Source organism: Lonchura striata, chromosome 2 (assembly GCF_050655825.1).
Source record: "Lonchura striata isolate lonStrDom1 chromosome 2, ASM5065582v1, whole genome shotgun sequence".
Lineage (NCBI taxonomy): Eukaryota > Metazoa > Chordata > Aves > Passeriformes > Estrildidae > Lonchura > Lonchura striata.
In genome coordinates, this window is record NC_140704.1 from 103,931,209 (window position 1) to 103,955,686 (window position 24,478).

Sequence of the window (24,478 nt, forward strand, 5' to 3'; positions counted from 1 at the left end):
AAATGAAATGCCATATTTCCTAATGTTCTCTGAAATCTTTCATCTTACAATCCTTCTTCTTTAAAGCAAAATTTTGGAGGGGTTTTACGCCTCTTGTAGGAAGACTGAGTAAGATTATCCTCTTTACCAATGGAAGAAGTTAAGTTATATAATAGGAAGACTTCTATTGAAATGTTTATCTTTTGTTTACTGTTTTTCCTGCTTCAGCTGTTTTGGGTTTTTTCACTGCATCAGCCAGAGATTACACATCCCTCAGAGACTTTCTAGCTGGTCATCAATGAGTGTTCTTCTGAGTCTGGACTGGGAATTATCTGAGGAGGGCTACACCTGCCAGGTATGGTTTTGCTGTATTCACTCTGTTCAGGGAGACCAAATTCTGTTCTTTTTTCAAAGTGCAAGTATTGAATAATTCCATCAATCTACCTGACAGCTACAGATTTCTCAGATGACTGTGGCTTGCTGCACTCTAATTGCCAATACCTTTAGATACTTAATCCTGTGTCAATCAGCAGCACACAAGAGAGGAAGGCAGGGAACAGCAGCAGTCTCTGCCCTGAAGCAGGTAACCACAAATGAGGGCACAGCAAATGTCTTTGCTTAAAACATGTGGTTGTAGATAACCTGAACTATTTTTTCACCTTCGATTTGCCCTGTAAACTATTTCAGACCAGAAGCAGAAGCCAAATTTCACCACACGCACACTCACACACACCCTATATATATACCTGTAATTCCATTACTTCCACCTGTGTAGAACTGGAAATACCTGTTCTGCCAAAACATCATTGCCATAGGGCTTACAGATGCTACTGCATGAGAAAGACAAATTAAAATTACCTAATCTGAGGTATCTTCAAAAATCTCTGACACCTCTCCAGAGGTGGCTTTGGATGACTGCACACCTTTTGAAATGAAATTTTGTCTCTTTCCACCCATAGCCGATGCCATGGTAGAACAGAATGCCAACATCTAACCAGACTAAAGTTTTATGTGGCCACTACTCCAATGCAAGTAGATTTTTACAGTCTTGGAGAATTTAGATTTGAGTCCTTCCATACTTGTTTTCCTATTCATTTTTCCTACTCATTTTCCCTCAGGCTCTAAAAAGACAAATCTAAAAGAGGTATTTTCTTCACCCTGTCCCTGTTCTACAGGCTTCCCAGAGAAAATAATCGTCTATTGAATTAATCTTTTAATCATTGTCTTTTCACTACTTTTACTTTTTACCATAAATGGATATTAATATATTTGTTCAGTGGTAAGACAAAAAGCACAATGGCATTTTTAAGTAGCTCTCAGGAAATAAGATGATGTATTTTTAATGCATGTTTTTGTTTCAATGAATCATACCTAATACATACTATAATATAATGCACTTAAACAGCAGGCTACGTGCTATAAATCCAACCTCTTTTTTTCTGTCATTTAAAAATATTAAATATTACTCTAATGATATAATCTACTTTGATTATTATTTTGTTTGCAGCTACTGGAGCAAATACAGCCAGATAAAAAGATGGATGGTTCCTAAAAGAGCAGCTAGGAGTGCTTCTTTCTTTAGAGCAGAAACACAGAAGTTCTTTTTCAAGAAATGGTTAATGCTTTTCTGTAAAGAGGATTTCCGTAATGCTTGTTGGTAACATTTTTGTGATGGCATTATTAACGGCAAACAGTGATTTAGTGGAAAGTGTAAGAACAGAGCAATGGCCTCCAGAAATGTCATTTGAAGGCCTCTTGATTGATTTTACAGAGATCCCAAAGAACTATTTGCCCTGTGTTCAAATCCAATATCATTTTTCATTCTATGTAGATATTTACAGCTTTATAGGCTTAAAATTATTTTATTCTGGAAACAAATAGGAAAGAATAGTGTAATAAAAGCCAACTACAAAGTCTGGGGCACAATAACTGATGTTTCAAGGAACCATGAATGTTTCCACTACACTCTTAAAAAAGAAACATATTTAGTAGGCACTGATCACTGTAGTTTGTCCTTATGTCTCTCCAATGGCATGAGACTGATCTGAGGGCAAAGGTTATGAGTACATTACTTCCAAAGCAATTACCTGCATCAGGCAGAGCAAGCTTGGTTTGGTTTGACCTTTTGGTTTGTTTGTTTTTTCTTTAGGTGGATTACGTTGTAAAAATTACAACTGACTAATAACTATATTTCTTAGTGTATCACTATAGTTGTATTTCTTAATGTATGTCAACTTTATAAAGCAACAGAAGCTTTGCAGAGAGTGCGACTCCACATGTTTCAGAAAAAAGCTCTCATGATCACCTATACTGTCCAGCAGTAAAGACAGGGGAAACCTTCACTGCAATTTCACTCCCCTATTAGCTGTGTATTATATGCGTTGCAGAAGTTTCCCGTCCCAGGGACAGTGTGTTGTCTACACGGGTGGGAAGGCTGCTCCAAAGTGTAACTACTCAAAAAGGAAGCAGAACACCACTCAGAAGTTCATTCATGAATTTAAAGCCCTCAATTTTTACAGATCCTAGCTTTAATCTCTATAGGTTACTCATTTTCAATAAATTGTCCACACGCTGATTTTTTTGTTTGTTCATATCTATTTGATATGAAGAAGATTATTTCACTAAAGGCTTTGTGAAATAAAATTCATTAATGACTTTGTTAACATTCTGTGTTTATGCCTTGTGACAAAACAAGTCTTTACATAACCTCCAACATTTTATGCAGATTTTTTTTAGTTCCACGTACCTCAGCTAACAGCATAGCTCACAGTCTCAGAAATTGTATGTGAAAAATTATATTGCCACAAGGATTTAATCTATTAGAAAATGTTTCCTGGGTTTTCAGCTTTAATTTCTTTTTCTCTCTGCCATTTTAATGTTTCTTGCCATTTCATTAAAAAATATCCTAAAAAAATTACTTTTTCCTCTCTGCTACTGCAAAGATTCATTTTGGTAAGGATATTAAGAACTCAGTCCATCCTTTTTTAATCCTTTCTACTTTATCTGCTTCCAGTATCTTTGCTGAAACACCCAGATCTATGCACATTTTGCATGAAGCTACACTCACATGATAAAGAAAGAAGTAGTCCTGACCAGTTTGTTTCTGCATGGCTTAGATCCCTTATTAAATTTTTTTTGTTTTGCAATAAAATTTTCACAGTGAATATATCTAACCTTAAATATGAATAAGAAAATCTTTCCTGATTTATCATTCTTCATAAAACAAACACATAATTGTGTTACCTTGGTGCTGATCTTAAGGAAAAAAGAAAGAGAAATATCCACAAGAACAAACCAAACATTTGATTTTTTTTTTTCAGCTGTAATCTTTGCAAGCTCTCCAGCATGTTCTGTTCATGATTTGAGAAGAAAATGCTTTTATGCAGTTTTCAGTCAGGAAAAAAGAAGTCTCTTCAACATATACCCACATCTTACATTTAAAATTTCAGCAAGTATGATTTGCACCTTAATTTCACCCTAGAAAGTATTTTTGAAAGGAAGTCACAGTTGTAATCATGTGAGTGAAATTTTGATAATAGTTAACCCAATTGATATATGCACAGCTTTAGCTACAACAATATTTTTTAATGTATTTAGCTTGTATACATATATGCTTTCTTTTTTTCTTTTCTTCCTTGAAAAAAGTTTAAAAAGTGCCATCTCTATCACTGTGAAGTTATTTCTAAGAAAGCAGCACCACTGAAATCATACAGAACGTACACTCACTATCCTGGTGCAGTAAATCACCAAGATCCATGGCAGTGAACACCCTTATGCAGAAAATGTTTATCTAGGTCTAATGGCAGTTCATGAACTCAAGATTAGGAAACACAATGTTATATAATGTCCATGCATGTGAAGAATCAGAATAGCTCTGGTCAGTCATTAATACCCGTCTAACACTATTTTCTTGAACACTAGAGGGAGATCAAAGCAAAAGAATAAACTACTTAATACAGCATGGATATTAATTGCAGTTGTTAGTTAATTTCAAAAGATTGTGTGATAAAGATCAGGTATCATACCGTCTCCAGTTTTCCTCCATGTTTTCACATACCCTTATTTGACATTGTTTTACCTACACTGTAATTTAAAAAAATAAAAAAGAAAAAATAAAATATAAAAATATTTAGAAGGTAAATTATTCTATCAAAGCCACCAGGACTCTATTCTAGTGTAAATTGTTTTTTCATATGAAATATGTTTACTTTGATGAGAAGTCAAGTCTTGCAACTGAACAATGAAATGTGACCACATGGTACTTTTTTTCTAGCTGTACCTACAGCAGCAAGCAGGGGAAACTCATGTTCCTTCCCTGGAAAGAAATCTTTCTGTTCCATCTCAGTGACAGCAACTGAGACATTTCACATTCAGAATTGAAAAATTCTAATTTCTGAAGGATGGAAATTAATGCTGTCATTCTTTTGCAACCACAATCACTGTTTTGTTCAGTGTTTGCTGAACACAGTTCTTAACATATAATGCCTACTTTAAAATATAGACTTTCTTGGATGCTTCCTGCACCATTTGGGTCCGCTTAATAAATGGTGAGAGATTTAAAATCGAGGTCATTTCAAGAAAATATTTCCTTCAAGAGTTTAAGAATTACAGCTTAGGAGGTTTCACGTGTGATCTGCCACTGTTCCTCAAGCAGGCAGGGTTTTTTGGGGATATTTTTGTACAGGCCATGCTGAGGTACCCTAAACATGGTCAACCTAGAAGTGAGTGAGATATTTTCAGTACTTTGGGACAGAGAGAAAAGCTACAGGAAATAGAGAAGTTGACAGGGCTGTTAGGATTCTGTATTTTTTAGAGTAATTCCTCTGACACAACTACTTCTAGTGACTGTAAGGAACCATATGATGTGCAGGGCAAGGCAGGATCAGGCTTGGTGTGCTTTTTCACTTACTTGTTTGCTCAGGGTTAAGCCAGGCTGGCAGACAAAAAAAAAAAAACCCCATTAGCACATGTAGGGATCATCCTCACAACTCACCTGCACATAACACATCCAGTCTTCTTGTCCCCATGAAAGCCATTACCTGCCTACAAAAGACAAAAATAAAGAGAAAAAAAAAGTTGCCATTTTTTTATTTTACAATTCTAAAAGCTAAGCCTCCATACCCATGTTTTTGAGTGGCTTGTTTCCTTCTTAAATGCCTGGTGCTCCCAGAAAAGCTAGAAACAAGGGAAAATGTATTTGTCCCTAGCTTTTTTGTCAAATGCATCTCAATACAAAATTGCAATGGCTTGAATGCAAGTGACTGAAAAAATACATTACTCCTGTCCTTGGGACTTTGGCTGGCATTTTCAGACAATGGAGGACATTCTAAACTGCACCAGGCGAGGGGAACCAAACTGGACAGATTACCAAGTGTCCCAATGATAAAGCTTTGGAGCTAGCTAGATATAAAGGCATTGAAGCAAGTGCTAATACATTGGAGACTTTTGGGGATTGAGGGAAGGTTATGGCATTTCTAGTGACAAATGAGCACTTATTAATATACTGAGTGGGTTGTGAAATGTACTGTTTATACTGTGTCTGATGAACAAACCAATTATTCTGTTTCATTCCTTCCACATTACCTTTTTTTTCAAAAAATTTAGATACACAGAACAAGGAATTCATACATTTCATGGTTCTGGAAAGAAATCATTGCCCCTACATGAGTGGCTCATTATCACAGATGTTTTGTGGAGTCCTAAACCTGAAGAAGCTACTCAGTACCCTTTCAGGTTTTATTTACTAACAGCTATTTAGAGAGGAAATACAACTTGGTGTCTTTATGATAAAAGGAAGTATGCTTTGAATTAAAACAATAATAGATAGGAAAAAAAAGTCTCCGGAAAATTATACAGAATTTAAGCTATATTATTTTTTAACCATATTTCTCATTATAGTTTCCAGCTGAAATTACTTTTATAGCTATTGCAGCTGACCTGGCCAGTTTATTTTGGCATCGAGGGAAATGTGTTATTTATTTATTTAGTGAATTAAGTTTTTTATCCAATTAAAAAAAAGAATCAAGAGCAGACCTATTATTCCCAGACCTTTCAGATGCTAAGTCACTGTATTTCTATTGCAGAGAAATTTGAGTTTTATTTATCAGTGGGCACAGGACACATGGGAGAGAGTTATGGTTTATGCCCAAGGTTAATGCTCTGCAGCACTGGCAGTTCCCAGCATCTTCAAGGGTATTTTCAGCCTTGCCACAAGCTGAAGTACTGGGGCTGTCTTTTAGCTGTGTAATATAAACCAGTGCAAACACGCTTTCCAAGTAACAACAGCATCATAAGGAACCAGACCATAATCATGGTGATTTCCATTCATTGTCAGGTAATCTGATTTTGATTTGTTTCCTAATTTTGTACAATATTGTCAGTATAGTTTCTGGTCCTGGTTTCCATTCTCCCAGTTTGCTGCTTCATCTTCCTTTAGATAGCTACCAAACAAATAGAAATTTATGATATTACTCCAAATATATGCATTTTTAGAAATTTTACTATTGCCATCAGTTCATTGCCCATTGTACCAGCTCAGGAAACTGCATCCTGCTAGACAAATAATGTTTCTGAATATCCAGTGTTACTGAGCTCTTGATTTCTCCATTCAGGATTTAATTTGAACAAGAATGGATTGAAATTTTTTGCTGATTTTGTTATACAGCTACATATGTAAATGTGTTTCGGATTTTAAGTCTTTCATTGTCATTTAATGCTTTTTGACTTTTACATTTCTTGCTACAGTCAGGCAGACTTATTCCTAGACCATGAATGACCACAAAAGGTAAAATCCAAATAATTCAACTATTGATTTCCAGGAAAACTGGAATTGTCCTAAATGGTGTTTTTTTTTTTATTTTAGAATCGTTGTGTCCTATTTTTAATAGTTCTGAAATGTAAACACTAGCTGGGAAAGGCTGACTGTGCAGATACCTGCAAAAGATAAAACAGGTATTTCAGAGAGTCAGTGGCATAGACCCTCCATCTGGACAGTACAAACTGGCAAGGTACTGATAGGGGAGAGGAAATCTATTGCACCCACTCCATTTAAAAAAATGTTTATGCTCCTGTGTTAATACCAAAGACATTAATACCAATGTCTTTAGTATTAAGAAAGGAGAATAAACTTTTTTTTTTCTCCTTTTATACTTAAGTGAAAGGACCTTAGCTCTAATTTCTAGGCAGTAGAAATATGCATCCAAGCTCCAAAGTGTCTTCTTTTCCCATTACCTTTTAAGACACTGTTAAGATCCAATTATTGAAAGATGCCTCTGCCTGAGTGAAGGTGAAGACAAGATCACATGCCAAAGTAATAGTATGGATTTTATTTAACAGTGTGTGTGAGGTAGAGAGATAGAAAAATATAGGAAAGGGCGAGGAGGGAAGAAAGAGACTGAGCAGAGGTCAGTCACCACCCATGGATCCAGTGGAGTCCTGGTGGTCCTTCTTCATCCTGGGCTTCTTGGTGCCGGGGGCCCAGAGTCATTTTTCTGGGGGTCCCTCTGATGTTACTCACCGTGCTTACAGCAGCTTCAGCTCCCGTGTGTAGCCTCCCTGTTCCTACACTGCTTAGAACACTAAACTACCCAATGCACACTACCTGGGAGATCAGCAGCAGTGAAAAGAATCCTGTAGCTGTGGAATTTACTGCAGATGTATGATATGATGTCTGTTGTGCAGATCAAGCACTGGATTTATGACACATGTAGAACACTGTATACACAGATATTTCTGTCCTGGATATCTGAGATTGAAATATGACTGTGCATGACATGAAAGCATCAGAAAAGGAGATAATGGACAAGATTTTTTATGGAACCCGAATAGAATAGTGTGCATAGCCATGTATACATGCTGAAATGAGAATCTTTTTTTGGCTTTCTATTGATTGTTAGAAAACATCATTAAATGATGTAATTATTCAGAGTATTGTAAATGCACCAACCAAAGCCTGTATAAATTCTCTGCTCTTAGCTTAATACAAAGTTACTGTAAAATTATAAGCAGCAGATGTAATATACCATGCCATTCATAATATTAAGTATTTTCACTGCATGAAACCATGTTTTTCAGCTAGATTATTTCAGCAATATGACTGTATCAGCAAAGAAGCATTTCTGAAACACAGTTTTGAGAAAATAGCAACTCAATAAAGGTTTGCTAACTGATTCTCCTATTTAAATCCTATTGAAGTTAAGTTTTGTCTGAAGTGTGTGTGCTGACTTCCTATAAAAAGTGAAAATTGGTAGCAGAGTGCTAGATTAGAAATCATTAAAGTTAACTGTGACAGTAGCTCCAGGTGAGAATAGGAAAAACATATCATTACAAAGACATTGTCAAGTTTCTTATTCTTGTCAGCAACTCCTTCCATCACATACTGACAGATGCCAGCCTAATTATCTTTGGGAATGTCCACACATGCTGCAGTGCAATACAGTACATTTTTTTTCACTACACAGCCTGTGTTTTCAGTTTTGTATGGGTACTCTCCTGAATGTTTTCTCTTAAGTGATCTTGTTTCCTCAAATTTGTAATGTCTGGTGCTACAAGCCCCATTTATTTATTTTGTATACAAAATAAATAAAACTTTTGACTTCTCCCTTTGAAGCAGTAACTGTATTATAGTGTTCAACAATTCTGATTATGAACAAATGTCCAAAGAAATTTCAAGATTTACTGATATGAAAGTGTCAAAGAAAGATGGTTTAAACTTAAAAATATAGGGGGAACCATGAAATTTTAGACTCATTTAGGCTAGAAAATACCTTTAAGATCATTCAGTCCAGCCATTAACCCAGCACTGCCAAGTCCACCACTAACTAATGTCCCTAAGTGTCACATCCATACCTCATTTAAATGCCTCATGAGATGGTGACTCAACCACTTCTCTGGACAGCCTGTTCCAGTGCTTGACAACCCACTCAGTGAAAATATATCTGTAAAGAAGAGGACTTTCTAAATACCAAAACTACATCTGTATTTCCCTAGACTGGCTATGAAGACAACAAGAAAAACTCTTTATTATCGTTTATGGGTTGTATCCAAGCTCAGTTAATATCATATCAATTTATACATTAATGAAGAGAGTAAAAAGTCTATTCCTTTGGAAAGATTCCTATATTCTTGGACATAGTTTAGATTAGGATAATTATGGGAAAAGGAAAACATCATCCTGATGCCAAAATAATATTTGAATATTTGGGGGTTTAGATAGTTGTAAAACACAGACAAGAAAATGTAGGACTTTGGATCTTAGAAATATGTTCATGGAATCAAAAGACAGTTTCAATCTAAATGAAAAGGAAGACTCTCACTAGTATCAAGCATTCCTCTGAATACATCAATATTTACAAATGTTCACCTCTAAATTGAGAGCATTTCAATACACCATCAACAGTGTGGAGGTAAACATGCTATTGTTCTGAACAAGAGTTCACCTTTGCATTAGTTTTATTTGTGTCTAATAATGCTGAAAATCTTGTGAGAACTGCCAGGCTTTCTCAAAGCAAACAGCTGGGCCAGGAAAGATTGCCAAACTCTTCAAGTCTGTCAGATTAGTTTCAGTAAATGTGGGACGCACATTAGTAAAGAAAATTATAAATATTTTTTTAATTACTTTGAAGCTAAAAGAGAATTTACACTTTGATTCTCTTTAAAGTTCAGTGAAGCTTTGAACAGCTCTTATTTCATCCAATTGTTTTTTTCTGTGATGATTATTGATGTGCTTTAAACTGTAATAGATTATATTTCAAATATCTATTTTTGCCTCATATGTGTGGTCAACTTCTTCTTGATATTAATGTTTCTACATGTTTTATTGTAGGAGAAATTCCAGTTAATCTCAGTTAAGTCTTAAAATTGTTCCATATGAAGAAGAGAGCCTTGATCAAAAGAAGAATGGCGATTGACAGATCAGCTTCAGAATAGAGACAAACCTGAAAAAGAAGCAACCCAGACTCTTTCCATGACCAGAAGAATGAGCACTGAGAGACCTTCCATCTTAATCAAACATCCAGGGCAGACAAGCATTCCATCCCTCGAAAACATAAGTGATTTTTCATTAAATATCACTGACTGCACCCAGGTTGTGGTGCCGGAGGAAGTGTTTTTTACTGTTGCTGCTGCTGGGATACTGGAAAATCTACTTATCCTCATTGCTGTTGTTAGAAATAAGAATTTACACTTGCCCATGTACTTCTTCATTTGTAGTTTAGCCATTTCAGACATGTTAGGTAGCTTGTACAAAACCCTAGAGAATATCTTTATCATCTTGTGCAAAATGGGATACCTGACACGTCACGGAGACTTCGAGAAAAAACTGGATGATGCCATGGATTCCATGTTCATTCTGTCTCTGCTGGGGTCTATTTTCAGCTTGCTAGCCATTGCAGCAGACAGATACATCACTATCTTCTACGCCTTGCGGTACCACAATATCATGACGCTGAGGAGGGCCTTGGTTATCCTGGCAATCATCTGGGCGTTCTGTGCCGGCAGCAGCATTGCCATTGCCCTCTTCTCCTATGAAGCAGCAACAGTCATTCCCTTCACCATCCTGTTCCCTTTGATGATGTTTTTCATACTCTGCCTCTACGTCCACATGTTCCTCCTGGCTCGAACTCATGCCAAAAAGATCGCCTCACTGCCCAGCACCATCCATCACAGAACTAACATGAAAGGTGCGATCACACTGACTATTTTTCTTGGAGTTTTCCTTTGCTGTTGGGCCCCCTTTGTTCTTCACATCCTCTTAGCAAGGTTTTGCCCACACAACCCTTACTGTGCCTGCTACATGTCTATTTTCCACGTGAATGGGACACTCATCATGTGCAATGCCATCATCAACCCTATGATTTTTGCATTCCGAAGCCCAGAACTGCGGAGCACATTTAAGAAGATGTTCTACTGTTCCAGGTCAAAATGTAGCTGGTGAATACTTCATAAAAAATTAAAATTATGGAAGCATTTATGGGGTCCTGTGCAACATCTGTGTGAAGACTTAAAAATACAATTACACCCAAAATAATACTATGCTTGTAGTACACTGCCAGAGATTTTTCAGAGGGTTACCAAAGAATTAATAAAAAATAAGTGAGCACACAAATCTTTGTCAACCAGACCACTACACTAAGCTAATTCTACTAATAGTTTTCATGCAAGGAAAAAAAAAAAACTAAACAAATGTTTTAACTGTCTTTTGTCATTTTCAGAAAAATCCAAACTAAAATCTGCATCATGTTGCATTACCCCAGATATGAGCCAATTAATTTTGTATCAATAATTTCAATTCAGTGCCTATACTACTTTAAAATTCTGTTCTTTAAATTGCAATTAAGTGAACATTTGTTTCTAAACAGTACATTTGTATAAAAGTATATGGTTAAAAAGAAAACATGGGCATGTAGTTTTGCTGAAAAAGCAAACTCAAGACTCTTCTTTTACAGCTAATCTCCCTAAAATCATGCAATTAGTGATCTCTAAGTTTCAAAACAAACTTTTGGAGTGTAAGTCCAAAAGAATAGGATATTTTGATTAAAAAGCTATTTTTTGTCACTAAAGTGTTATTTCCAACATAAAGTTGTTGTGCCAGCAAAGATGGGTTTTGAATTTTAAAACTCCTAAGCCAGATCTGAACTCTCAAAGGGAATTGATGAGCTTGTCAGTGCCAGTTCTCTTTAATAAAAGAGTAAGCTCCACAGATAAGAAAAGCACTTTGATTCAACCATGACATGCTACAACAAAGAATTCAAAAAACATAATATCAGAGATAAAGTTCAAACACTTCCAAGGAAGCCAGCCACCCAGGTAAGGAAGAAACTACCCAGTCTGGAAGAATGCTACAAAGCAGCTTGTAATTTAGAAACCCATGTGAAAAAATTTTGAATTGTTCCTGCCAAAATAATACAGAGTTCACAAAACTTTAAGGCAGAATGGCTTTCAGCAGTAAAACATCCTGAAGCAGTCCAGAGCATATTGAGGAATTAACCTCACAGTAATTCAAGGAAGTAAATCAGCTGTGCTAGAGAGAAGTAGTAAGAGAATTTCAAGAGAATAGAATATGGACAAATTCAGGTCAGGTTATCTTTGGTTGAATAAGGGACAATAAACCTGAAAGCCTCTATAGACCTACAAAAATCAATCAATCAATTCAATCAAAAATGAAAATTTTCCAAACCTATCCATTTATTGCAAAAAACAAAAAGCTCATCTATAAAATGCAAGTTTAGGAGGGAGTTCAGATATAATCACTTGTTTTAATAAGAATTTTTTCATTTCCATCAAATAGCAGAATAAATGTAAAGCTGGACAGCAAAAAATGACTTAGAAGTGAGGGGGAAAAGAAAAGAAACATACAATGTTAAATAAAAGGCAAAACAAAACATCTCCTGCAGTGCCCTGTGCTCACAAATGATGACTTTAAAATTATAAAAAATATTGGAAAGAAAATGTTGATCAAGGCAGTGCTTATATTAATTCTGCAATGCATTAATTATCAGCCAAATGTTCCTTCCCTCAAAACATTATTTTCCATCTGCTTTCCTAATGCAGACATAGTTAAGTGAGATAAGTAGCTTCCACCATGTTAGAAGTCAATGCATTCCTGTCAGGAAGACTTCTCTAACTCTACACATGCAAAGACTCCAAATTCACAATGAGTTGTCCAAATGTAAATGATTCCTATCAAAAATTATTCTCTCCTAATAACACCTAAACATGGAGAAATAATCATTAAATAAAACACCCAACATTTAGCCCCACAACGAGGGACACTCAATAGAGACTCATATCAAAATTAAAAATTCAACAGTAAAAAATATTATTGAAATTCTACAAAAAGTCCTTTGATAAGGACTCCTCTCATGGAGATGCTGGCAATTAGGGCTTGGAAAGGCACCCTTGTGAAAGTAAGGGACAGACAAGGTCATGGCTGCAGCAGAGCTCAGGTGGTGCCACCAGCTACTGCATTCTTCTACCACACCAGCCAGTGGCAGCTCAGGGCAGTCCTGGCAGGTGTGGTTAGCCTGGCTGCCTTCAGCCCTCATCTGACTGCCCTCACCTACAAAAAAGTTTCAGAAACTGGCTGGTGCCAGCCTCCCTTTGCAGCATCCCCAGGCCAGGGGAAAGAGGCAGTGGTCACTCACAGACCCCAGGAGACAGAGACCAGCTCCCACCCTGCACTGCCATTTTTTTTGCTTTGCTTTGCCATGAGCACCTGGGCTTCTACCTCACCAAACAAAATCTGTCCCATGGGCACAGCTTTGATGATGTTCCTCTGAGTCCTCCTGCAAGAGCAGAGTACACTGTTTTCCAGTAACCCATCTACCCACTCTTCCCCAAACTATCCCACTGCCTTTCCCAGCACCATTCCCAAGCCTCCAGACACCATTTATCTGCAAAACACAGAGCAGCTGTGGTTATGCGGGTTATGGACCAGTGAGAATTTTTTCCGTCTATCTTGTTAAAACAAGAAGTCAACACTTAGGCAGTAAGATTTTGGTAGATTTTATCCCACACTGTTTTCTTCGACTTAAAAATATTTCTGCAGTCACAGATAGTGTATCTCAGATTGCCATGAGATCCAAGCACTGTCTGGAGCTGGTTCCCACCTTGTCTTAGCAGAAATGAAGTGCCTGTTCTCTGTAGCCCACCTGGACTCATCTGTGAATGCACTCAAATCAATATCCCAAAACATCTGCTCCTGTCATGATGCCTGAGCAACACCCAGACTTACAGTTCAGGGTAATGTCTTTAACCTGGTGTAGACATTTGATGGCTCTTCCTGTTACACCCTGTGTCTAATACACAGACAGCCAACAAGACAGGGAAAAGGCTGCAAGGTTGACAGGTTGCAAATTATGAAAACTGCTGATTTTTCTACATTTTTGTGTTAGAGACAACAGGATTTGCCATGTTCACTGGGTAAATTTATAATAAGTGATCCTGTGCATTTGCAATACAACTGAAATCTCTGTCTACAATTTTAGATCTCAAGCTGAGCCTGGGGGTTATGTAAGGAGTCGATATAAAATTCAAAATACACATGTAAATTTTTTTTCAGTTTTCACTAGTTATGATTAAATGGAGCATTCTTTTGAAAATATTCCTTTCCTGTGGAGAAAGAGTCAGGAGGAACACAAAATATAATTGAATAAAAAAGCTTCTAGAAAGATTTAAATTTTTCAGTCTGTCTGCATTTCTTGCATGCTAGCAGATGGGTAAATCTCTATGCATTATCTCCTAATTGCCTGTAAAATTTTAATTGCATTTTAGTTGTTCACTGTCCAAGCAAATTTATCTGTCTCACATACCAATGTCTTCATATATTTACCTATGCTGCTTTTTGAACAGATTCTTTAAGCCATGATTTTTTAAGCTTTTATTGTATTGTGATGAAATTACTGTTTAAATTCTCCCCTGATATATTAACATGCAAAAGTGAAGACTTTTCTCAGATTTTGGAACTTCCCTACGTCTGGCCAGCTTTAAATTTAGAAGTTCATTTTGGATTCTACCAGAAGCTAATAAGCCTGAAAGGAACATCCAGTTCTTTGAAGATCACAGGCAATGCTACAATCAATGTTTGATTTGGAAGAGTCCACAGAACTTCACATGCTTGTGGCAACAAAATATTTTGCAGTCACTTACTGCAAAACCAAAGAAGAAAAGCTCCTCCTCTCTTTTTATTGTTTTGAACTGAACTTCGTGTTCAGGAATAAAGGGAACAAATCTGGTAAAGGCACCCAGGGGAATTAATTCCACTGAAAGAGTCAGTATGCCAGGGAGAGACAAACTTGCAGTTTGATTTTGTTTACAAATTAGCAAGACAAACACTGTTTATTCATGAGAAAATATAGTTTAGAGATTGTTTATGTGAGAAAAATCTTGTTTCTATGGATTGTTGTTCTGGACAAGACTTTGAGAAAAATAGGTGCCTTGGACTGCTATCAGCTGAACAAAATTTCAGTTTTTCAAACAAAACTACATTCTTCAAATGGTACATTTATTCAAAGAGAATTATACACAAATAGGGCCTGGTTTTCTAATTCTCTCAAGGTAATTTCAGCAGAGAGCTATCCATTGTGTCCTTATCATTCAACAACACTTCAGTACAGCTTTATTTGAAGTGTCATTTCTCAGAAAACACAATGCTGTTGTAAGCTTCCAATTCAAAGAGGATGACTTAAAGTACAATTCTGGAGAACTGAGTGTGACCAATACATAAAAATTTTTCATGTCCCCTGAAAGCAGTTTTCTTACATCCTGAAATCCCCTCACACCTATAAGATAAAATCAGACTATTGAATTGTCAAACATAGTCTAATGAGTGACCATTAACTATCAAATAATTCTGCATAACCCATCTGGAGTACAAATGCTTAGTGAGTAACTAAAATTATTTATTGGTTACGAGAATTGTGGGGGATCTTTTACATTAAGACTATGACATGTGTTTGTTAGTCCACATTCCATTGCTTCATCAGCACCTTTACCCTACCATTTATTACAACTTCAGTCTCTGAACAGCTACCCCTAAACTTTGTACAATCTGGATAAAGGCAGAGTTAGTCAAGAACCATTTGTGGGTGGAGTTACTCCATCAGCAGCTTCTCACTCTGTGACAACCTAACCAAGGATAGAGGAGACAGAGCACAGGCCCAGGTGGACACTTGCATTGACATTTCAGCTGCAGTTGGCTGTACAGAAGGGTCTCCAGTATAAAAAGACAGATTGCCCTGATGGACCCCAAAGGAGTCCGTGGCCCCAGCAGTGCCCTGACTCTGACCTGGTGGTACAAGGTCAGGCAATTAAAAACCACTTTCCCAGTGTCTAAAGCCTCTCAGGAGCCTCTGTGTTATCACATTGTGAGAGCCCTGCAGGAAGTCTTGGCGTCAGAATAACATCATGAGGTATAATGCAGCCTCTAAAACCAGCAATAAATGTCTTCAGCCTCTTTAAAATCCCACCACGTAGGTTTTTCTGGCTAATTGCCCCTGACAATTTAAATTTGGTCTCAGGGTTTGGTGGCACTGAAAGTTTTCCAATCCAGAACTACTTTCCTGGTCCAGGGACTCCTGCAGCTATTCACTTTCAAAATTAATTATTATTATCCATCATTCTAAATATGCATTTGAGCTTTTGCTTGAATTTTAAAGAGTGATCTACAGAGCTGCTTAATGCACCATTTCAGTCTCACAGACCACAGTCTTACATTTTCATTTACTTGAGAAATGAAACCACTGCCAAGTAATTTGGGTAATCATATCATCCCATGTGACAGCTAAACCTGTCTTAACTGCCAGCCTGTGCAATGAGATAAAAAGGGAGGGTAAAAAGGGCTTCAGCCCAGTGTGGAGCACCCTATGTCAGAGAGCAAGCTGAGAGGAACTGGTGGAGTCCTCAGGGCTCTCATCTGCACTTTGCTTCCTCTCAGATCACAGCGGAGCCTTTGAAAGAAGAGGGATTTGGATAAAAGGCAGCTGCTCACTCCTGGGTGAGCAGGAGGTGAAAAGAAGCACAGCCTTGCAAGCAAGAGCTGGCTGGTTAACAAGGGGCTGAGGCTGGCAGTATTTCCTATTAGAAATAGCACTGGCACTGGCGGCTGTTAAAAGCCTGGGAATAGACCCAGGGAAAAGGCCTGATAAAGAATAATAATTTTTTGTAAATAACAGTGTTAAATGAGCAAAATCAATTGCTGAACTTTTTTCTGTACAGAGGGGTCTTTACTGAAGGTTTTGTCTGCATGGCTCAGGAGTATCAGGGGCACCAGAAAGCTCATCACACAGAGCAGTCCCTGTTTTCCCAAACTGGAAACGTTGCCAGCAAGGTCAAGATCAGTTTAGGAGAGACAATGGCAGGGAAGAAAAGAGTAATTTCTAAGACAGAGTAGCACAGCATGGGTAAGCAGAAGAGAGAAGGAAACAGGTAGAGAAGACCTATTCATCTTGCATTGCTGGAAAGAAGTGTGTAGAGCAGAGAGAAGTAGAAATGAAAGAAATGGCATTCATGGTCAGACAAACAGAAATGCTGAGATGAGTGAAAAAAAGCAGAGATGTCCAGAACATGGCTTTTTCTCCTGCTTTGCAAAGCAACCAAAAATTGGTGCCTCCATTTGATTTAGAGATCAAAGACACCTTGAAGTCTTATTTGTTAGGATATGTGTAAATAAAGTGATGCCATAACTCATGGAAGGAATTCAAAACAGGTCCTGAAGAATTTATAATGTAAACAGGGGATATGTTTGTGCTTTATGGCTTAATTATTAATTTATGTTTCATTTCCTTCATTTCCAAAAATATTCTGTTTCTTCCTTAAATCATCATCATAAAATTCTCTGTAATGATCCTGGCCACTGTTAATGCATCATGTCTGGAGGTCAGTCATAGTAACAGTCAGATTAAGCGTGATGTTTGTGATATTTCAAAAATAACCTGGTCATTTAAATTTAAAACATATTGCACAGTCATTTGAATTTCAGATATTGATGTTTCAAAAATATCTCATGCATTACATGCTTTACACCCACTCCATAACTAAGCACCTTACAGTACCCTTTCCTCAGCTGATTGCCCTTCTAGCAACTGAGGCATGAATGAAAAATTTTGCTATTTCATAACTAAAATTACCTAATGTAATATCTATACTTACATTCAGTAGTCTTTTCAAATGTTTGTCTCCTTATATTTGAAACAGAAAGTTTGAATAAAAGGCAGTACTGTGAAAAAGGAGGGCTATATAAACTGAAGGACTTTCGTGGAATTCGGTGCTGAAACAGGAAGACCTTCAGCTGTTCTGTTTTCCTTGCAAGCAAATGTACACGAGCTCAGATGATTCTTTGTATTACCCTACGCCTATAATGGAGAATTTCTCCCTTAAAAAAAAGAGAGATAAGTTTACTAAATCATCTCATATTCCCTGCAGCTAGCTTTGAAGAAGAATAAAATTTCAGTTAAAGGGTTTGGAAAATATTCTCCTGAGGCAATGTTATAGGAAATGAGGGGGAAGCAGAAGGTATTCTGCACCAAGTTAGTCTGCTCCTCCAGCCCTTCTGGATATATTAATGAAAAAGCCTTCCCCCTAAGGAAGAGGTCATACACACTGGCAATATTTTGAAACAAATGCCTAAAATAAGAGCCAGAAATAGTGTTTGGCAGTTCAAAAATGCTTCTGTTCTCTTAATGATACTTTCATATCAGTGTTTTTAGGTCATAGATGAAGCAATATAAAAATGAAAGTGGTTTTACTTCAGACTAGTTTTACTTACATTGATTTCAAGCTGAGGCACGCTTTTTTGTCCATTGATGAGTCTCTTCCAAAAATATATTTGCTCAGGTCTGCTGAGTAAGTCCTGGAATGGTATCCTTGGCCTGGTTTGTGCACTTGACCAGTTACCAGCTTCTCCACAACAGTCTGAAATGTAGATTGCCTTGTCTGTGAGTTTGTGGCCCCAGCTTCCTGAATTAGAACAGCATTGGGGAGAAGAGGCTTTTTCCATAAAAGAGAAACCTGATGCAGCAGCAGAACTGGGTGGCAGTGCCTCCAGGTTCGAGAGGGGATATGGGTAGGAAAGCCAGACTCATTTAGCACACAGACCTCTGCAGCAAAGCATGGCAGCCAGAGCTATAGGATGGCTCTGTGGGTGGGTGACACAGAGCAAAGGAGTTGTCAACAAATGTGGGATTAAGAAGAAAAAAGGCAAAGAAACCAACTGAGTTGTTTTAGTACTGCTAACAATAGAAATAGTGTCAGCTATCAAGAGAAAAATGTCAACTACCACTGCACCCAGGATACTGTGGGTGGCAAGAAGTTGGCACAATAGCCAAAAAATAAGAAAGGTCTAATTACAGAATATTATAAACTAAGTTTAAAATGTATATAATTGGTAAAAAAAGGAATTTAATTCTAACATACCTGCTTCAAACCTAACAACCTGTGAGCAACCTGAAGTGCATTCTGATTTTTGAAATGTTTGCCTTTTGAAGGATTTTCTATCTGTTGTTGCCTGCATTAACTAGAATTCCTTCAATCCATCAACAGTAGAGACATTTTGCTTCATTTTAAAAATCACTTAAAAAAAAAATCATACTGTGCACTTTCGGGACCTATTCTTTGCTGCTAAATCTTCTACACCTTTTGTCATGACCCACTCACCCCTTTTTTGAACTAGTTGCAAGAGGAAATTTTAAAGTTGCTCTCCTAGGCTAGTTATTTCAGGGTATTTTCTTGAACAACATTACTTAAATTTATTATAATAATATAGGATGGCGTGAAGGTCCCCTGATTAAGTAATGAATACATTGAAAAGTGGGAAGGACATGCTGTGACCATGTGGAGGAAATGTTCTTGCAACAGGGAGGAGTTCCCTCATGCTTTCCCCGAAAGAAGCCAAGGTGGGCCAGACTAACAGGACTGTCTGAGCTGCATTGCGGGAAAAGCCGCGAAAGATTTCATCCCATCCTGAACATCGTACCTAAAGGATCCCAAGAATTAGGAAGTCTTTGCTGTCAGCACACACAAATTCACACACAACTTCACACACATCAGGAGGTCTCTGCAGCTGAAAAAATCGTTCACTAAAGAAATTAGTACATTAAATTAAAGGACAAAATCATTATTAGCTGGCCAAAAGAAGACTGTATCTGGAAGCAGAGGCCAGAATGCAGCCAGCTTCTCTTCCTGAGGAGGAGGTTAAGGAACAGGCTGATGATATTCCAGGGAGGGAAGAAAACAGCTGTGTCAAAACCCAAACCTAATTTATCCTGTGAGAAAGAAGTTAAAGGTAGAAAAACCATGCCTACAATAAACAGACTGAATTAATTCGTTTTGTACCTAGTGGTGTAGACTGACCAGTGTGTGGTTTTTTAGGGGATTTTGGCTTCTGCTTATATCATGGGGGCTTGACTCTTCTTTTTACCAAAGATACATAACAAGAGCAGTGGATTTACTGTGTGGAATTGAACAGCCCATACAGTAGCTCCCTTAAGGAATAGCAGCATCTCTTCAGCAGACAACTGCTCTAGCAAAGCGTAATGGTGAGAGTAAATAGCAGATATTCGAAATACACTTTCAAATATATACTTCCATGGGAGAAAATTAGCCACAATATATGGAAGGCAGTACCCACACTTCAGCCAGCATTGCTTCCCCTCCATTCCCTGGTCACCTCTTGCTGTCTACATTTCAAATGCATGTGCAGATGCTCAAAGTTTAGATCAAGATTCAGTGTGTCCTTAGCTGTCTTGAAATAAATTTGTGTATTATCTTTGGCATCTTTTATAGATGATTTGACAAGTTACCAAAACCACAATTACATGTACTTGAAACACAATTGCACCCACGCCTAAGGCTAAGCAGACAGCAGCAAACAGAGAGTCAAAATGCAACTAAATCCTTTTCTAAGACATGAGGAAACCATAAATTGACAACCCATGAGGACAAGAGAAACAAATTACAAGGGACTGCATGTCTTTCATACTGATGCACAGCTTGCTTAAATCTCTCCTTAGTTTTTCAGCCCATGACCTTTGGATCTGTGTACAGATGTCTGTTGTACCCTTTTGTTCTAGGAAAAATGTCTTTCCCAACTATAGCTCTCAGCTGGTTGCACAAGTTTCCTAATAAAGAAATGAGCTATTACACCAGTATGGCTTTAGATCCCTTAGAAATATCACAAGTGTCTGTGCTGCTGTAGGGGAAATTGGAAGAGCCAGAGGAACACATGCCTGTACAGAATCTGATCTAAAGAAACTCTCTCAGTGGAGGTTGTTACAGAGACCAGTCCTCTTGCCTTCATTTACAGGGGGTGAGCTCTATCTACCCTGAAAACAACTAAAAAGAAATAATAGGTGACTCTTTGACATTTAGCTAACTACCTCACAATTTTGTCTCCACTAGACTGTCTGAGTTCTTGAACCACATATTCTGAGCTGGCAGCACTCTCTACACACCTCCGATATGGGATGAAGTTCTATAGGGCTGTTTGTACATGTGGACAAAATAATAAGGTTAACAGTAAATTTTATCAGGAGGTTCAGATGTATTTGATGTATTTAGATCACCAACATGTGACACTAGTCAGATGAATAAAGGAAAGGATAGATAGAAGATGATAGATAGACAGACAGATAGAAAGATGGATGGATGGATGGATGGATGGATGGATGGATGGATGGATGGATGGATGATAGATAGAGAGATAGATAGATAGATAGATAGATAGATAGATGATAGATAGTATTCCATCATTATTAAGCTATTTTGCCCCTTCAGAAGCAAAGTTGGCCACTCAATAAAGCAACACAAAAGCTTCAGAGACAGAAGCTGAGAGGTAAGAAAAACCACATTTTTGGGAAGGACAAACAGAAGCAGCCCAAATAATGATACCAATTGGATCAAAGTACAATGGACCGTGACTATTTCCCATTAACAAATGGACATGAAGGGACGGTTGTTGTAGGGGAATTAAAACCTTCATATCCTTGCAGAAGCAAAAAAAAACAAAAAAAAAAAAACAAAAAAAAAAAACCCAAAAAAAAAAAAAAACCAAACAGAAATAGTCTTGCCATCTACAGCACTTACGAGGTTCAAGACCTTAATAATGAAGGAGACCGCTAAAAAAAGCTACAGCTTTTGTTACAGGAAATGTAATGAATTATTATACTATAGAAGGCAGTTTTCATGTTAGTGACAAAGATGGTATTGCAGTCTACGGAAAGGTCCAAAATTTCTCAAAATGAAAGCATAGAGCTATGTCTGATATGTTATGCCTCATTTTGGAATAGTATTTTATTTGCCAGAATGCAAGAGGCTTGCTACTTCTGTTCATCACTTTTACAGACAAGTGTTTCCCAATCTCTTGCTGCAGCCATTGCTTTTAAAAACATGAACATTTTGCAGTTCAAGGTAAGCACAGAATAATTTTATGCAGTCAACCATGACAGTGCTTGATTTAAAGCCAATGAAATGATTACTGAAAGAAATCCCTAGCATATTTTGCAGACAGGTCATTACTTTGTCTGGCCTCTAAAAGCTTCACCAATCTAAAATTTGTATCTCTTACAGAGGAAAAATCAAAAAATTACAGTAATTAACCAAAGAATAATAGTGGAGTCTCCATCAAAGATGATAATATATTCCCTTCTAAAAGACACATTCCAGTCTGATTTATTAACAGATGTGTCACACTGGCAGAAGATGAAATATTTTTCTTTATCTTTCACTGAAAGTATTATTACATCTACTTAAATCAAAGGCTATCAGAAAACAATAAATTATTCACTTCCTTTTTGCTATGTTGATTAAAGTAAAAGCTATTTCTCTACCTAGTCATGTCAGATAGAGTCTAAGTGCTTACAACATCATTATCACCATGGCAGCTATATTCATAGTGTTCTTCATTGCCTTCCCAGCCACTGTAACTGCTGTTTTGACAAGTAGTGTATTAAAAATTAAAATTGCTCAAAAAGCTCTTCATAGATGAATTTTCTTGTGTATAAATTTACCTTTTCTCCAGATAACTAAAATATTGTTCTCCAATGAAATTGCTTTTCTTTCAAAACCCCCCTATTGATTTTATTTATAAAATTTGACAACAAAACTAAAATATTTCAAACAGAAACACTTAAAAATCAGTTGTTTGGGGGGTTTTTACTTTAGATGATAAATGGAACAAGGACATTTTGATAATGTGAAGGCAGATATCTTGGGGACAAAGGTTGGTAACCACAGTCCTCTTCATCTCTAGTAGTTGCATAACTAGAGGTTTTGAAAGAGTAGAAAAAAACAAACCTAATTGTGATGCCAAAAAAAAAAAAAATTACTAAATTTGCAGAAAGCCAGAGTGAATAGTTAATAATTAGTCCCTTACCCAGGCAAAGAGAAATATCTGTTTTTCAGGGAAACATGTTTCAGCTTCTTTTATTATTATTATTATTAATTAAGGATTCACAGAGTATGTTTGTAGGCAATGGAATAGATACATGCAGTGAGCTTCAGAGATGATGGCAAAAGAAAAATAGTTACAGACAGCTGGGAATATTGTGTGTCTCACCCTGGAAGAATGTGCAGCATGGGGAAGGAGGGAAGGGAATGAATGGAGGGAGGGAGAGAGGGATCAGGGCCATTCTCCCACTAGCCTGATAGCAGCTGTGGATAAATTAATGAAACTCCTTGTCTCACTCAATGCCTCGAAGGAGACCAAGAGAACCTAGAAAAACCTCCAAGTTGCTCCATACAGAAGAAACTAACTACAAAAGGAACCTGAAAATGACAAAGGAAGGTTGATAACAACAGCCATTGCTCTGCAGTCAGCAGTGGTATAAATGAGAATGATTCAGGGAATTCCATACTCAAATAGTACAGAAAAAAAGAAGAGCTACCATACTGTAGCAGTAAACTACCCAGGAATGGGTAAAAACATTTTTTTATTAATGAGCTAATAACCTATAAATTCCTCTAGTTCCCTTCAGGTGTCAATAAGTTTCAAAAAAACACTTCAGCAACAAAACCCACTTTAAAGAGATGGGATAAAGAACTTGGAAGTACAGCACATGTGAAAGAGAAGTGGAAAAATATGTCAGTCTGTCTGCATGTGCTGGGATGATACCAGATGCTATGTAGAACAAATTTCTTAATAAAGAGATAGCTTCATTTTTAAAATATGAATAATTCTGAAGCCGTAAGTATATAATCTTCATTGACCTCATCATAACAGGACAATGAAAAGGAAAGAAAACAGAAAAGGGGTCATTTGTGATGGCCCCACTATCCTTCCCTGAGTTCTGTCATCATGGTCAACCCATGACTTTCTCTACCTGTCCCTAAACTTCTTGAATCTTCTTTGACAACTTCACCTTTCATCACAGAGCTTTCAGTCACTTAAACTGCTCAAGCAGATCAAAACTGCTTGAAGGAAATTTCCTCCTTTTCTTTCAGCTTTTGCAAGAATGAGAAGTCAGAATGAACTCCAGTGTCATGTCTTCAAAACAGCACGGGTCACTTGCGACCTGTGAAATGCCTCTGTCACTGTTTTAGTCATGTTTCACTGAAGTTGTATGCAGCTTTTTATCTACTTATTTCTGCACCTGTATAATCCCTCACCTCCAGCTGCACAAGCAAGGCTTTGAGAGGAACAGAAGCTCTTCTTTTGTCTCAGAATGACAAAAAGAGCTGGAGAATTTGGCCGACTTTTGCAGAGAACTTAGCTCATTACCCTGCAATATTTAGACCTGCAGCAGCATAGTTTGCCTTAGGAAATTATTCTTCCACAGAGTTTTGCTTGGAATAAAATCTTCAGAGGACCATAGTGACATCTGCAGCTCATGCACCGCAGGTATCTAAAAAGAAGGGCAAGGTTTTTGCTTCTATGAAACAGTCTTTCATCCCTGCTGGTTACAGATGAGTTCAGTGCTGCTCTGTTCTAAGTAGGCAGATGTTGTGGGTGAACCACAGGTGGCAGCTCAGCCCCACACAACTCACTCACTCCCCTGCAGTGGTACGGGGC

The 24,478-nt window shown here is 37.4% G+C and overlaps 1 protein-coding gene across 1 annotated transcript; it reads left to right on the forward strand.

Moving 5' to 3' along the window:
- The first annotated feature begins 204 nt into the window (after window positions 1-204).
- Window positions 205-19,491, forward strand: MC2R (melanocortin 2 receptor). The gene is made up of 2 exons (XM_085573716.1): window positions 205-334; window positions 9,803-19,491. The coding sequence occupies exon 2, from the start codon at window positions 9,944-9,946 to the stop codon at window positions 10,910-10,912; it is 969 nt and encodes a 322-aa protein (XP_085429842.1). The 5' UTR covers window positions 205-334; window positions 9,803-9,943; the 3' UTR covers window positions 10,913-19,491.
- Window positions 19,492-24,478: the final 4,987 nt, after the last annotated feature.